Source organism: Ruditapes philippinarum, unplaced genomic scaffold (genome assembly GCF_026571515.1).
Source record: "Ruditapes philippinarum isolate M1 unplaced genomic scaffold, ASM2657151v2 ctg1770_1_1_1_1, whole genome shotgun sequence".
Lineage (NCBI taxonomy): Eukaryota > Metazoa > Mollusca > Bivalvia > Venerida > Veneridae > Ruditapes > Ruditapes philippinarum.
Window position 1 is genome coordinate 23,876 of NW_026860780.1, and position 17,143 is coordinate 41,018.

Consider the following 17,143-nt stretch of genomic DNA (forward strand, 5'->3'; position numbering starts at 1 on the left):
AAGTAAGCTTGTCTTGTGTCAAATAAATATATTTCAACAGTTAATTTTATTTTCGCACACGACTTTATGAAAAACTAGTCATGTGTTTGATTGTTTTTTATTTGTTTTGTTTCGTAAAGTACACAATCTACAGTTGCTGTACTTTAATATACCCAGCAGTAACGTTTTTAGCTCACCTGACACGAAGTGGTCAAGGTGGGGTATAGTGATGGGGCTATGTCCGGCGTCGTGCGCCGTTCGTTGTCAACAATTGGGTTGTTAACAGTCTAGCAGTCACAGTTTTGATTGGATCATTGTCAAACTTTGTCAGAATGTTTGTCTCAATGACATACAGATCATGTTCGAAGATGGATCATCTCCGGTCAAAAACTAGGTCACAGGAGCTAAACATAGAAAAAGCTTGTTAACACTCTTCTGGCTGCAGTTTTGATACAAATATCCTGGAAATTTGTCAGGAAGGTTGTTTTGATGATTTCTAGGTCAAGTTCGAAGATGGGTCATCTCCGGTCAAAAACTAGGTCACAGGAGCTAAAAAAAGAAAAAGCTTGTTAACACTCTAGTGGCTGCAGTTATGATCCAAATATTCTGAAAATTTGTCAGGAAGGTTGCTTTAATAATTTCTAGATCAAGTTCGAAGATGAGTCATCTCCAGTCAAAAACTAGGTCACAGGAGCTAAAAATAGAAAAAGCTTGTTTACACCCTTCTGGCTGCAGTTTTGATTCAAATATTCTGGAAATTTGTCAGGAAGGTTGTTTTGATGATTTCTAGATCAAGTTCGAAGATGGGTCATCTCTGGTAAAAAATTAGGTCACAGGAGCTAAAAATAGAAAAAGCTTCTTAACACTCTAGTGGCTACAGTTTTGATCCAAATATTCTGGAATTTTGTCAGGAAGGTTGTTTTGATTATTTCTAGGTCAAGTTCCAAGATGGGTTATCTCCGGTCAAAAACTAGGTCACAGGAGCTAAAAATAGAAAAAGCTTGTTTACACTCTTCTGGCTGCAGTTTTGATCCTACTATTCTGGAAATTTGTCAGGAAGGTTGTTTTGATGATTTCTAGGTCAAGTTCGAAGATGGGTCATCTCTGATAAAAAATTAGGTCACAGGAGCTAAAAATAGAAAAGGTTTATTAACACTCTAGTGGCTGCAGTTTTGATCCAAATATCCTTGAAATTTGTCAGAAAGGTTGTTTTGATAATTTCTAGATCAAGTTCGAAGATGGGTAATCTCCGGTCAAAAACTAGGTCACAGGAGCTAAAAAAAGAATAAGCTTGTTAACACTGTAGTGGCTACAGTTTTGATCCAAATATTCTGGAAATTTGTCAGGAAGGTTGTTTTGATAATTTCTAGGTCAAGTTCCAAGATGGGTTATCTCCGGTCAAAAACTAGGTCACAAGGGCTAAAAATAGATAAAGCTTGTTAACACTCTAGTGGCTGCAGTTTTGATTTAAATATTCTGGAAATTTGTCAGGAAGGTTGTTTTGATGAATTCTAGGTCAAGTTTGAAGATGAGTCATATCCGGTCAAAAACTAGGTCACAGGGGCTAAACAGAGAAAAAGCTTGTTAACACTCTAGTGGCTGCAGTTTTGATCCAAATATTCTGGAAATTTGACAGGAAGGTTGTTTTGATGATTTCTAGGTCAAGTTCGAAGGTGGATCATCTCCGGTAATTAACTAGGTCACAGGAGCTAAAAATAGAAAAAGCTTGTTAACACTCTACTGGCTGCAGTTTTGATCCAAATATTCTGGAAATTTGTCATGAAGGTTGCTTTAATGATTTCTTGGTCAAGTTCAAAGATATTCCATATTCGGTAAAAAAATAGGTCACAGGAGCTAAAAATAGAAAAAGCTTGTTAACACTGTAGTGGCTGCAGTTTTGATACAAGTATTCTGGAAATTTGACAGGAAGGTTTTTTTGATGATTTCTACGTCAAGTTCGAAGATGGATCATCTCCAGTTAAAAACTAGGTAACAGGAGCTTAAAATAGAAAAGGCTTGTTCTTGTTAACACTCTACTGGCTGCAGTTTTGATCCAAATATTCTGGAAATTTGTCAGGAAGGTTTTTTTGATGATTTCTAGGTCAAGTTCAAAGATTGGTCATCTCCGGTCAAAAATTAGGTCACAGGAGCTAAAATTATAAAAATCACAAACATTGTAGTGGCTCCAGTTTTGATCCAAATATTCTGGAAATTTGTCATGAAGGTTCTTATGATGATTTCTAGGTCAAGTTTGAATATGGGTCATCTCCAGTAAAAAATTAGGTCGCATTGCCAAAATATGGAAAACCTTTTTAACACACTAGAGGTCACATTTTTGACTCAATTGGCACCAAACTTGGCCAGGATGTTTGTCTAAGACATTGCTGGGATGCGGTTGATGGGTCAGGGGAGCGATCCCGGGCCATCATGGCCCTCTTGTTTTAATATTAATTAGCAAATGGCTTCTTTCTGTCATAAAGCTTTCGTTTATTTCCTTATGTCTATCATAATCATGTATTATGTGATCATCTTTTTTTGGGGGGGTTAATGGAACAATCCGACAGTAAGTCAACGATACAAGTGCTGGAAATTGTTCTTTTTCATGCCCCCAAAGGACGGCATATTAAAATCGCACCGTCCGTCCGTCTGTCTGTCTGTCTGTTGTTTGTCTGTGCGTCCCCACTTCATTCGTGTCTGGACTGTAATTTTGTCATACATGAGGGATTTTGAAATAGCTTGTCACAAATGTCAACCACATCAAGACGATGTGTTGCATTCAAGAACCATGTCTCTACCTCAAAGGTCAATGTCATACTAAAATTTTGAAGTTCAATTTATCATAATTAGACTTAATAGCTACAAACATTCGTGTCCGGACTGTAACTTTGTCATTCATCGAAAGATTTTAAAATAATTTGGCATAAATGTCAAGCACCTCAAGACAATGTGTCGCGTCTAAGAACCACGTCCCTACCTCTGCGGTCAAGGTCACATTAACATTTTGAAATTTCACATTATCAAAATAAAAGTTAATATGTACACACATTCGTGTCCGGACTGTAACTGTGTCATGCATTGAAGGATTTCAAATTATCTTTGCACAATTGTCCACCACACCAAGATGATGTGTCGCATCCAAGGCCCATGTCCCAAAGGTGGTAAGTTTGCTATAAATATCACTTCATATTGCAAGAACAATATTAAGCAAACTGTTACTTTCTTTCTCTAATATGTTCATAATACTTTTCTGCAATGCTTAAGAAACCTTGTCGGGGCATTCGTCACTTTTGTGTGACAGCTCTGGTTTTACAGCCTTATACAGCCGTTATTTATTTGATGATGTCTTTTATACAGCAGGTAAATATCTTGGTTGGTACTATATGTGGCCACTTGTTAAATGTCAAATTTACTAGACTTATAAAAAAGGACTTTTACAATTTTGCTCATGCAGCCTTTATTTATTGAGTGTCTTTCATGATTGGTAGGTATATACCTTGATTTGGCATCTAACTTTGGGTAAAATTAGGGATCATTGGGAGGCACGTCACTGGTGCAAAAGTTTTCTTTATACTTTTGATCTTAAAGCCTTTATTGACTTATGTGCATTGAATACATTGACATAAGTGTAGATTCGGGGAGCATCCGTCGCCTTCAGCGATACTCTTGTTTCACTTAGGCTGCCTAATTATCAAACGAATCAACAGATATAACTTTCGGTTAGCATGCTGCATAGTAATAATATTTGTTCTTTTTAAGATTGAAACATATTTTGAGCTTAAACATTAAAAATAGCGATACCTAAAAAGATAAGTAAAGACATGACAGTACAGAAAGGCGAGAAACAAACCGATGGTGATGACGTCGACCCAGATGTGGACCACGGATATGCTTGGGTTATCTTAGCAGGTATTTCTATATCAGTAATGGCGGTGTAACATTAAATTTTGACCCTGTTGAGAAATGACCCTGGGGTCAATTTTCAACGGTCACAGGGTCAATTCTCAACGTTGAATTTTGAACAACCTGTTGAATTTTGAACCACCTGTTGAAGGTGTTGAGAAATGACCCCGGTTCATAATTTAACGTTTAAAAATGACCCCGGTTCATAATTTAACATTGAAAAATGACCCTGAATGTTTATTATATTAGAAGGCACAGCATCTATAAATACGTTTTCAATCCTATCTTTTTAAAGGCGCCTAACTGAGCTACAAAAACAGACTTTGAGCTGTCATGGTCAATTGTGAAAAGATAACATTTGAATTGCATAAGAATTGTGAGGAAAATTGATTATTTTTGCACTTCTGCATCAGAAGCTTTTGGTTTTTGGCATTCTTTGCAACATTTAAATTTAGTTTAATCATATTTTATTGTTTTTCTTTATGTACAATATAGATACAATTTCACATGCAATACAAAGTTATTTTCAAGAATTTACATGTATGATGCAGTTTTTAATTATAAAGCAAAAGGGTCGGGCCACAAGTTTTAACAACATTAGAGGGTTGGCCCTTCCCAATTAGTCTCAATTGATATTGATAATAGTATATATAAGCAATCAAAGAAAATTGTCTGGAAATAATTAATATGATGCTAAAAAAACAGTGACTAAACATGATTTTGAAAGAAAAAAAAAGACAATAGAGAAAAAAAATGAAAAGAGTAGAAGAAGCCGTGTGTCGAAGTTCCCGCCCGTCCGTTTTATCCTTGGTATGAATATAGTAAATAAGGACAACAATTAAGAGCACTCTTTAGGAACTAGGATTTAAACATTTTGAAACCTTCTTGATCGTTTGATAAAAATTTGAACATGATGGAATAACATGTTATTTTCTTCATCACTAAGGTTATTGATACCGAAAAAATTTATAGGCACTTAAAGGATGGTAAGTACGTGTATTAATAAATAAGGTACACCTCTGATCAGTATACAGTGGGCATTTGAAAAAGTAATGGTCAGCGTCTTTAGAACTAAAACCGCATTCACAAATTGGATTGTCGCGTAAATGGTTATAGTGTAAATCGGCATTAAGATTGCTACACTTATTTCTAATTCTTGTGTGGTAATTTGAAAGAAACCTGTCACCTGTAAGAAAGTATGACGGAGCTTGAGGCCGAGAAAAAAATAATTTTAAGTCTGGCTTTGAATGCTGAAAGTGACTATTACGAGTATCTAGGTCTAAACTATTCCATACTTTAATAGAAGAGGGTATAACTGATTTCGAATAAATTTCTAATCGTCGGGCAACCGTTTGCATAATTCTCGTTGTTTCTTAAATTATATGTACTATATTTACCAACTATTTCTGGGAAGATGTCGCTCAAATAACAGGGAAGCTCGCCTCGACTATGTTTAAAAACAAGAATCAATTTTTGCATTTTCCTTCTATCTGCAAGTGAGACCCAGCCAATTTCGCGTTGATACTGATCTTGTTAGACCAGTCACAATTCGCGCAGCATCGTACAGAATGCTTTCAAGGACATTCTGTTCATACAAAGTACAGCTATCCCATACCAATGAGGCATATTCAATTATCGGTCTTAAATACGATATGTAAATTTGATTAAGCGTTTTCCTTTTAAGTTTAAACTTAAGCATTCGCATTGTACCTAGAATTCTAGAAGATGATGTTGTTATATTCGAAATATGTTGATGCCATGTTCCATCACTTAATGTTACTCCTAAATGCTTGTGTGAATGAACGAAATTAAGATGTGTATTTTGAAAGTAGATGTCGGGGGCATCGCGATTATTTTTTGACAGTGAAAAATACATAACTTCCGTTTTGGCAGCATTAAATTGTATTAACCATTGTTTTGCCCAGGCAGATATAATTTCAAGATCGCGGTTGATAGTAATTTCAATATGATTTTTATCTCGTGAACTTACTGCTAATGATCTGTCATCTGCAAATAACCGTGTGACACTTGTAAGTGATTTGACAGAATTATGAGCCTTTTTGGACTTACAAAGTGTATTGAGCTTGGTTAACACTTCACTTTATTTCAAAACCGTTACAAATACAGCTTTTAAACTAAAGATATGTACTTACCATGAAGACCTAATCAAAAGACAAGAGTATATATAAGTGTCTCGAGTGTTTTATAGAATTATGCCCAACCCTTTGAGATGGTGCTTGAAACTTTGAATGCTGCTTTAATCATTACCCCTATCTATAGACAAGAGATGATAACTCTGTCACGCATTACTTTAAAAAAATTTAAGGACCTTGATCGACATATAATATTGCTTAAGTATTTCGTTCCACCTCATTTGATTTCAAAACAGTTTGAGATATTGCTTTGAAACTAAATCATACTTACTTGCCATCATGACATCCATCAACAGGACAGGAGTACACAACTCTGTCAAGATTTTGACAGTAATATGCCCCTTTAATTCAAAAAATACATTGAATATTGCCCTCATCCTTGAAAGATACATGTTTTAACTTTGATTGCTTGTTTATTGGCAAAACACGAAAAGTCGAGCGCACTGTCCTACTGACAGCTCTTGTTCAGGCTATTGTACGTTTTCTTTGTAATATTAGTGTCCGTCAATTGAAAAGGAAACTGAATCAGTTAAAGTTTGAAAAGACGCCAACACTGGAATCAAAGACAGGTGGAAGTGGCTATTTAGGTACATTTTAAATAAATGTTTCTATTAATTTTGAAGGCGATTCGAATTGCCTGTATATATAATGTTATTGTTGAAGCCTTCCTGAAACCTTTATTCTTTAAGACACTGTTACCTGAAATGTAAGACGGCTACATTACTCATATATACATTAATTCACGAGTGAGACAATTTCATATTTAGGCAAATTCAAATTCGAGTTTGAATAAGCCAAATGTTTAACGTTAGCTAACAGTGGCGTCCTTGCGTGGTTAGTACTATGTATTAATTTCATACACATCAAATTAACCTGACTGGGCACAAGTTGGAATTTTAGCTCATTCGGACTAAAAGATTAGAAATTATAGATTTTAATGGCAACAAAAAGTGAGTTACTCAACACGTTACTACGACAATGACATATTGAAGTATTTACTATGTAATTATGGTTATCATGTCAAAAATATTTTGAAGAGGCTTCAAAATAACACCTCCTAGCATGGGATTCGAACCCACTGCCTCCGCCAATGCCAGAAAAAAAATGCTATTAACTGTAAATACTAAAAATGCTTGCTCAGCCTGTTTCACACTGATACAAGTTACTTACAAGTAAACATTCTTTTATGGTTCCAAGCCTATGCATTTTTCCACGAAAAAACTACACATTGAATGTTTTCTTCGACAGACTGAGCTTGCAGGCAGTGGTGGGAATCTTGGCTGCGCGTTCATGCGCTAACGGAAGGCGGACAGTACGATGGTGACACTACGACAGTACGATTGTGACACTACGACAGTACGAGGGGTGACCAGTACGGACAGTACGATGGTGACACTACGACAGTCGATGGACTGATCACCATCGTACTGTTTCGTACTGTCACCATCGTATTGTCGTACTGTCACCATCGTATTGTCGTACTGTCACCATCGTACTGTCATGCTTCGCCCGTTTTTCCGTCCTCAGAGAAAAACGCGATGGCCCTAACAGTACACCGTACGAAGGACAATTCAGTGTTTGGTTTATAGGGGAGTAAGACTCTCGATTCATATATTCAAGGAATAGGGATTGGAATTTACCTCGGAGTAAAGTAGCTTAAATATCATGAATAGCTGCAGTTGATAAGCCTGGGCACAATTTGACAGACGGGGGGGGGGGGGGTACACCATTATGTAAAGGTAATCTTAAAACCAAGCGTGGGTGCCAAATACTTTCTTCAATTTTCCAAACCTTAAATAACATATTTCACTTAAATTTTTCACCGCATGTACTTAAAAATAAGATTAATCTTTAAACTACAAAACAAAACACACAAAAATCAAGCCCAACTTTTTTTAGGATGCTGCCGTAAATGGGATAAGAGTAAGGGGCAGACACATAATTATGACATTTGCCGTCTGTATAGAGATATCATTTAATGTCAGCGAAATAAAAATGACCTCATTTACGCTCGTTCATTAATGACCTGTTTCATGCGACGTCTCATAACTTAAATAACTTCGATTTTATTGCACGATTTTAATATATATCCCCAAAATGTTGCTGAACTGTATTTTTCATTTGTTTTACTACATAAAGAACGATAAATTAGATTTAAAGGTAATGCAATCTGTGGAAACAACGGACGGACGCACCAACAGGCTTTAAGTTTACCCATTAATGCGTTTTGACGTTTCATACCTCCATGCACTTTAACCTTAAAACTTACATTCCAAATATCAAAAAATTGGGGTCACTTTTCAACGTTGCAATTACGACCCGGGTCATTTTTCAACACCTTCACATTACTGATCAAAATTTAACGGGTGGGTCAAAATTCAACGTTGAGAATTGACCCGTGACCGTTGAGAAATGACCCAGGGTCAATTCTCAACGTTGAAAAATGACCCTTAGGGTCATTTCTCAACAGGGTCAAAATTTAATGTTACAGCGGCAAGGTATATAATAGGTTGACCAGTTCCAACCTACTCGAATGTTTTATACTGACGTAAAATTTGATTTATCTTTTTCAAAATGTATATCATCTTCTGTGTTAATCAGAGGACTAGATTGTTTTATTATTATTATTATTTATTTTCTTTGGTTGTTGTCGTCATGCAAATTTTGTTTACTTGTTTTAAATATGATATTTACTTTTTTTTCTTGTGCAGATAAGGAACCATTCTCAATATATTGTAAAAAGGCAATTCACTGAGGTCCAAACGCCTAAAACTATAAAATTCGAATTTCTTACATAGATCAGCCGGACACTTATAACAGAAAGATATGTAACAGATACATGTAATTAAGAAATATACTCAGAAATGAATTGCATATTGTATGCTTGTGATATTCTTAGCCCGATTTGAGTAAAAGCGCTTTTAAATGTTGCTCATTTTTCTCAATTAGAATAGTTATTCTGAAAAACAAAACGGAGTGAGTGAATTATCTCAACTTTTGCACATAGCTATTAAACTAGACCTTCATCAAATGCAGTATTTATCTTGGAAGATTTTTACCAGTCAAAAGCAACATCAGTGGATTCCCTTTTAAATTGAAAAGAAGCTAATAAATGTATTAAACAAAGAAACTTTTCATTACAGGATGTTTCATGATGTATTCTCTTGTTATTGGAACTATCAAGGCTTATGGTATATTGTATACAGAAATGGTGTCTTATTATGGCACAGGATCTGGTAATACAGCTTGGATAGGGAGCATGGTTCTTCTACTATTATTAGGGCTATGTGAGTATGTGTAATTGTCTAAACTACAAAATGTATCAGGTAAAATCTCCCAGTATCTATATAGATTTATAAAAATATATAATAAAAAATCTACGTATAAGATTCTCGAAATCTGATTGACTTAACCACTTTGTATACAATGCCGTAACTCGCACATATATCAATGTTATATATTATATTTCTGCTCTGACTGCACTTGGAAGGAGTTTTCTGTGTATATATCTACTCAACACTCGTGTCACAAAGATAAATGTCAGTTCACAGAAACTTCATTCAATTATTAAATGTTCTATCCTGCAATCTGGGTATTTTAATCTATTGGAAATACCCTGTTGCCATAAATAATTAGATAATCTTGACATTAATCTACTTTGCTTTTGGAGGGCTTCTTAATTATTCCACAATATAACTTAAGTAAATATGTAGTTCTCTGTGTATCTATCAACTCCACATCATGTCATAAGGATAAAATGTCAGTCCACATTGACTTAATGTTTTGAAATTCTTCTATCCGGCAATCGATGTCTGTGAATCTATTTGAAAGACCCTACTGCAATAATCTTGACATTAATCTATATTGCGTGTGGATGGCTTATTGTTTCATACCTTAAATAGATAGTTTAAGGTATTGCAAAACAAATCAAAATCCTCATTTATATAAATGTTTTTCAGAACAACTAAATAAACTATGTACTCGGTGACCTTTAAGTTTCTAATTTTATCACCATCCACAGCTCCAGTGGCCAACTCGTTCAGTCGAAAATTTTTATTCCGACGTGTGGCATTTGCTGGCGGTTTACTTTTGTGTCTGGGTTATTTATGTCGGGATTTGTGCCAAAGATGGAAATCATGTACCTGACCATGGGAGGGTGCGCAGGTTAGAAATGAAATCATTTCGACCACCAGTATTATCTGAACCACAAGTTTTGTCTGGTTATTTGTAAAATATAGCACCTATCAGTTATACCACAACGTAAAAATAGACATTAGATAACAAAGCATCTTTTGAGCTACATACTTCTGTTAGTGAATTTTTGATAAAATGACTTTATACTATAACAATGCTCAACTTCTTTTGTATTCAGATTACAAAAAAATAGGAAATAACTCCACAAGCTACTCGAATGATTCGACAATCAAATATTATCTTTATATTATCTTTATTTAGTGAGTTATTTTCTTATCAGAATACAAGACCGCAAAAGATATAATAACCTGAACATTGTAATATTTTTCGTATAGGTCTTGGATATGGTTTGTCGTTTTCACCCTGTTCAACTATCATCAGTTATTACTTCAAGAAGCACAGAGCACTTGCTAACGGAATTGTCGTTTCTGGGAGTGGAATAGGGGCGTTGACATATCCTGCTATTTATAGGTTGTTGTCTTTTGAAATTTTACATGTACTGTCCCTGTCATATTACTTAATTCATTAGTTTACAGGGTAGTATCATAAGATTTGAAATAGGTTCCCAAAATTTCATTTCACTTTATACGAGGGGTGTTCAAATATGAATGCAACTGGGTCAATTTTCAGAAGCGCTCATGCAACAAACAGTGCTAAAACAATTATCTCAGTCCTTCAAAATACTCACCACCGTGTGATATACCAAGTTTTAGTCTTTTAATCCAATTTCATAATCGTTTCGAGGTATACTGTTCAGACACTGGAAAAAAAAACCGAGATTTTCGCGTTTGATATTTTCTTCCAGTAAGGTGTTTTCTGAGCCTCGGAAATAGAAAAATGTGACAAGACAAGATAAATGAGGATGCTCGAAAACCTTTTCCTGTTTCAGATTTTCTCGTAAAATGACTGCTTTGTCATGCAACAACCTGATACCACGGAGACCAGTTGCTGGTGGACGGTTTTTGAAATATTTCTTATTTTACTAAGAACCTTGCCTTTGTAAAACTTAGCATTTACAGATTTACCCTTTGGTGTGGCAATTTGAATAGCAGGACCTTGATTGGTAAAGTAAATTACACACATGACCTTTTTTGGCGCTCATTGTGCGTTTTGCTGTGCAAAGTCTTTGACTCCCTAAGCTTTGGTTGCCCATATTTTGTTATGTATCTTTAGCTTGGGCTCATAAACTATTAAAGTGAACATCATTGATGATATTTGTGAAAGATCGATTGGTGATTTAGAGAACAATTTAGTTTAACAATTGTTTGGAGATTCTTATCCGAGCAAGTTATTGCACTTTTGTAAGGAGATGGGGTATCCATCTGGCTCTTATCCTTCTCATTTTTAAGTCACGTCTGAGAATTGAGCGGCTCCTCCAGACATACCAACGCATTCAGCTTTATGCCTAGTTGTAAATCTTGCATCAGTAGCAATCAAATCCTTTACTTTTTCAACCATTTTTGGCGAAGCTGCAGTTTTCGGACGGCGTTCATAAGGTGCATCTTTTACTGAATTCACATAACTTTTAAATTTCATACACCACCGTGTGACACATTATAAAGTCCATTATTCTCATAAACACAACATAGTTCATTAAATGTGTAGTTTGCCTGTATAGATATAGGACTGAATTTGGTCAGTGAAAGGAGACCAAAACCCAACCATTTTAGCTTTAGTATAGTTAATCGAGCTATTTTCAAAGCTAGACTGAACTGATTTACACATGTTTTGTATCAATTGAGAGCCTACACAACCATCTATGCGATAAATGTATATAGTTCGTGGTTACAAGCTAGATATTGGCCTAGTTGCATTCATATTTGAACAACCCTGGTATTTTCTATTTCTCAACTCAAATGTTATAGAAATAAATTGAGTTTTATATTGTCCGGAAATTAACATATCCCTATTTATTTCAGTTTCTTGATTAAGAAATACGGCTTACATGGGACATTCTGGGTAATTGGCGGCATTTTGTTGAATGTCTGCGTAGCTGCATGTGTCTTCAAACAACCTAAGCTTTTATTGAAAGAAAAAGAATCTCAAGAATCAACAGGTTCAAGGAAAGATCAAGAACTGTTATTGAAGAAAGGCCTTGATAAACAGAAATCTAAGGACACGTTGACCAATTGTTACGGATTGGATTTTCGCTTTTCCCTATTCAGAAATCCAAGATTTTCAATGTATTGCGTTAGTTTTGTACTTTGTATGAACGGGTATGGAAATAACCTTATAATGATACCTGCCCATATCAAAGATGTTGGATATGACACTACGCATGCGGTGTACGGGGTGACAATAATGGGAGGGTGCGAGGTTGTTGCAAGAATTGCATTTGGCTTAATAGCTGATCGAAACATCATGAAAAGAAAACATATTTTTCTCTTTAGCATGCTCATTGCGTCTGTGTTTAGTTTCATTGCACCTTTCTTCGACAGTTTTGTTTTTCTTGGGATATATGCTGGTGTAATCGGGACGTTTCCAGGATCATTTTGGAGCTTAGTTTCCGTTTTGATAATTGATGTTGTTGGAATGGAAGATTTTGCGCCAGCATTTGGCCTTGTTATGCTTTGTTTGGCGTTAGGTGTTGTTATAAGTCAGCCAGCTGTTGGTACGTATTCTTACAACATATCTTTACGTAATTTCTCACTTCACTTCTTAACGTTATATAAAATAATACTTTACAGTAATTTCATTTGGAGTAACGTAACCATTAAGGAAAGTTATGCTCATCATTTTAGATTTAAGCAAAGAAAGGTGGTATATCACATTTTCAACAATAATTGATCAACATAAATATTATGAATAACATCCAGTACTAAATGAATTCTTTTTCACATTCAGATCTTAATTGATTTTTTCTCATGCACATATTTCTTTTTTATATGCACCCAATCAATGCATATTGTAGAAGTGCAGTTTAAATGTTAAGAAATGGTGAATGTTTCATAAAAGATGTCCTACAAATAAGAACCAGACATTCTTTGTTTCGTAGAGTTTACAAAACATAATATCCTAAAGTACGCTATGGCTGAGACACTTATTTAGGGTCTGTAATAGAAATCTTTGTCTGAAATAACTTATATTCTACATAAAACTTTAATCATTCTTAATTACAGGGTGGCTGAAAGATTACACGGGTAACTGGCATGCATCCCTGATATTAACTGGTTGCCTATTTTTACTAGCTGGCCTTCTGATTTCATTTGAACAATACATCTTACGATTTTTCAAGAAACAACCAGTACCAACAGTTGATATAACCATAGTTACCGAATTTCCTCTTAAAAATAACCAAACAATAAAACCAGCAGACGACACGGATTCTTTACTGGATGAAAATGGTGACATCTTCACATCATCAAGAATAAGTAGGACTTACACGCCTTATGACACAGAACAATATCAATCAAATAAACAGGATTTGCAAGTTCCAGTTGTCGATACCAACGATGTATAATGTTTCATTACAGTCAAATCTGTGTTAAGGATCACCTCTGAAGAAAGGCCACCATTTGGAAATCTTTTATTGATTAAATAAAACAGAATGACCTTAAATAGACCACTTGTATATAAAAATATCTGGAAAAAGTGATCTCTCGGGACCATTAAAAACAGCAAAATTACATGAAAATTTGCAGACTCGGTTTGTTCGAGTCTGTACATGAGGGAAATGAAAAAGTGCCACATCCCTCACGCGCCCTAGCACCGGCTTCAGGGGTACTCAAAGCCATTTTTGGTATTTCCATTTGCCGGCTTTTGTTCACACGTTTGACTGTTAATACTTGGAGAGTTATCTCCAAATACAGACGCTACCTCTTTTTTGTGAATACAGGCATGGAAGCAGGTGATATGCTGAGCAGTCGATTTTTAGGTGCAGGTTACTAAAATTCAGCTCCAAATAGTTATGAATGGGCATCAGTGTTTTTGTAGCAAAGAATACAAATGTGCTTTTTACTTAAAAAATCAAATTATCATATATCAGTCGTAAGTGTTGTAAAACCAAAATTGTTCATTGATATTTGAGATTAATAACGGTATTCTAATAACATTATGAAACTTCACAGCTCAAATAATGTCTTATTTTGACATCTGTTCTGTTCAAACTGTATTGTCCACCGCTTGGAACCTATTGTCCTGGAATCTCAGGGAGTCTATCATTATCCTATCTCAAAATCAGTCTTTTAAGTTTAAACACTATTTTTGTTTTATAGAATAAACATGTGTGTGTTAACATGTTTAGGCCAGTAACAGGGACAATAATCATAACAAAGTATACTTTGTTTTTATCCAGTTTTTCATTTTATTATGTCTCATTTTTAACAAATATCATTTGTACTATAAATGACGCAAATTTTCTATTCAAATAAAATGTGATATCTTATAATATAAATATTATTTGTTAGTAACATCTTCCACGTGTTTGCAAACCATATGATAAAGTGCATCTGAAAGATTTTATCGACACAATGCTTATGTTCTACATTTAAAGAACAAGAGGGTCATGATGGCCCTGAAATCGCTCGCCTGTATATAGGCCCTGGACCAAAGCCAATTTTAAAATGGGGCTTTTATTTGAAAAAACTTGGTAGACACCCATTAGAAGATGTTTCATGATAATTATCTAAGCTCTAGCTTTTTGGGGTTTTTATAAGATTTTTTTAAAGTTTTTACTATATACATATAGGGAAAAACAATGAACCCCCCCCCCCCTGGACGGTCCAATTTTGACCCAAGGGCTTTTATTTGAACAAACTTGGTAGATTCTCTCTAGAAGATATTTCATGCTTAGTATCTAAACGCTAGCTCTTTGGGTTTTTTATAAGAAGATTTTTTTAAGTTAATTTTGATCCCAGGGCATTTATTTCAACAAACTTGGTAGACACTGACTAGATGATGTTTCATGCCAAATATTTAAGCTCTAGCTCTTTCAGTTTTCTAAAAGAAGATATTTGAAGTTTTTTCTTTCAGTTGCCATGGCAACCAGACTTCTGCTTGGAATTTAATTCTTTGTACAATTTTTAAAGTTGACTACAAAAGGAACATTCCTGTGAAGTTTGGATGAAAATGGCTTAGTGGTTTATGAGATGTCGTTGAAATTAAAAGTTTACAGACGGATGGACGCCGGACATAAAAGCGATCACAAAAGCTCACCATGTCATTTTGTGACAGGTGAGCTAAAAATGGGCATGAAAAAAGATCTAATCAGAATATGATCATTTAAATTAGACCAGTACATGAACACTTTTTTGTATGGTATGGTTTAAGTTATGTTGACAGGTTATATGGTCCATATTGAATGCAATCCTTGTTAATATACTATTCGCCTTTGGTTTATATAATCCTTGCCTTTCCTTTTAAATAATATTTGTCTTTGGATTATATAATCCTTGCCTTTCGTTTAAATAATCCTTGCATGTGTTTTATATAAACCTCGCCTTTGGTTTAAAGCCTGGTGGCTCGAGGCTATAGTAAAACATGCAACGGGATACATACATACGACTATATAACCGTATATCATCTTTAGTACAAATAAAGAATACTTGACTTTTTTTACTTTGATAAACAATTGTTGTCTCGTAAGACAGTGTGCTTGACTATTCTCAGTGCTTGACAGTAAGATAATCAAGCTAAAAATAAGTCAGAAATATAGATAATATAAATGTCATGGTTATCCAATGAAAATCGATGTTACAAGCAGGTAGAATTACAAGATAATAACATTATGAGATGTTGAACCATTCTAGAACTGCCAATGGCATGGCAGTTCTAGAAATTTGATCTACACAATGTATACTACCTTGCAAAGTTTGTATCTTTTAAATATACAACCATGTTAAATTTTGCAAAAAAAAACTTGAACACCTTCTGTCAAAGAGAATAGCTAGGCCAGGCATTTAACAATTGAATGTAAAGTATAAGCTTATGACAATGAATTCAATAATTTAGATATTTTATCCACCCAATCACCCAAAGTTAAAATTGTCAAGCAGTAAACATCAATGCAATTTGTATTTTAAGCATCAAATCCATAAAAAAAATCATAAGGCAGGCAAGCATTAAAATTTTATGTAGGTCAGGGTATAGTTTAAATGTTTCCTTATTTAAATGTTTGTTTTATATCATTGTTTTGTACACATTAACTCCTAGAACAGAATGTAGTTCATTTCTACATATATGTGGATGATTTGCTATACTTTTGCACCTCGCTTTGTCGTCCTGTCGCTAGCGAAATACGTCAAACGGTGCGTTGTCTTGCCGTGTGTTTTCGAGATGACACATTGTCGATTGACTCAAATGAAAGAATTTGCTCTTATTAGCACTTTGATGCTTGCAAAAATGAGCCATGTGACAGCACTATAAGAAGTTAACTCTTCGATATAAGACAAGCGACAAAGCATCACATGATAACGCGCAGTTTGGCACTTTCGCGGCGACAAGTTGATAAGGCAATAACGATATTTGTTGTGTTGTCACTAGTGACAACACAACGTGCAGAAGTGTAACAAATCAGCCACCATAATATACAGATGAATAAACAAGTTATCATATGTCTGGCGAAATTAAAACTAATCAGTCTGTATTCTGCTTTTTAATTTTCCATATCTCTACATCACATTTTAATACATTTTTGTCTTTGTGTAAAATATAAACAGACGGAAAAATAACCAGTCCATTTCTTTACATCACATTTCATGCAATACCACTTTTGTGTGAAATATCCACAGACGGAAAAATAACATAACAATTATATCTCGTACATAATGCATGAATTATACATGTATTATTAAATATCTTTAAGAAACTGGAATTCAGAAGAAATTATCTCATTCATACAATAAATAATTCTTATCCGTTATAACCTCGTCTAAAATAGCTAGAAGTATATATATATATATATACATGTTTATATATAT

General features: G+C 34.7%; 1 protein-coding gene across 2 annotated transcripts; it reads left to right on the forward strand.

The window, feature by feature from the left end:
• The first annotated feature begins 3,749 nt into the window (after positions 1-3,749).
• LOC132713364 (monocarboxylate transporter 12-B-like) lies at positions 3,750-13,783 on the forward strand. 2 transcript variants are annotated; one of them, XM_060695926.1, is made up of 5 exons: positions 3,750-3,885; positions 9,176-9,319; positions 10,562-10,697; positions 12,146-12,837; positions 13,346-13,783. In XM_060695926.1, exons 1-5 carry the CDS (start codon positions 3,798-3,800, stop codon positions 13,684-13,686), a joined length of 1,401 nt encoding a protein of 466 aa, XP_060551909.1. In that variant the 5' UTR covers positions 3,750-3,797; the 3' UTR covers positions 13,687-13,783. The 2 variants fall into 2 exon arrangements, with proteins under 2 accessions (XP_060551909.1, XP_060551911.1); XM_060695928.1 differs by lacking the exon at positions 3,750-3,885 and adding an exon at positions 10,054-10,196 and having other exon boundaries at positions 9,181-9,319.
• The last annotated feature ends 3,360 nt before the right edge of the window (positions 13,784-17,143 follow it).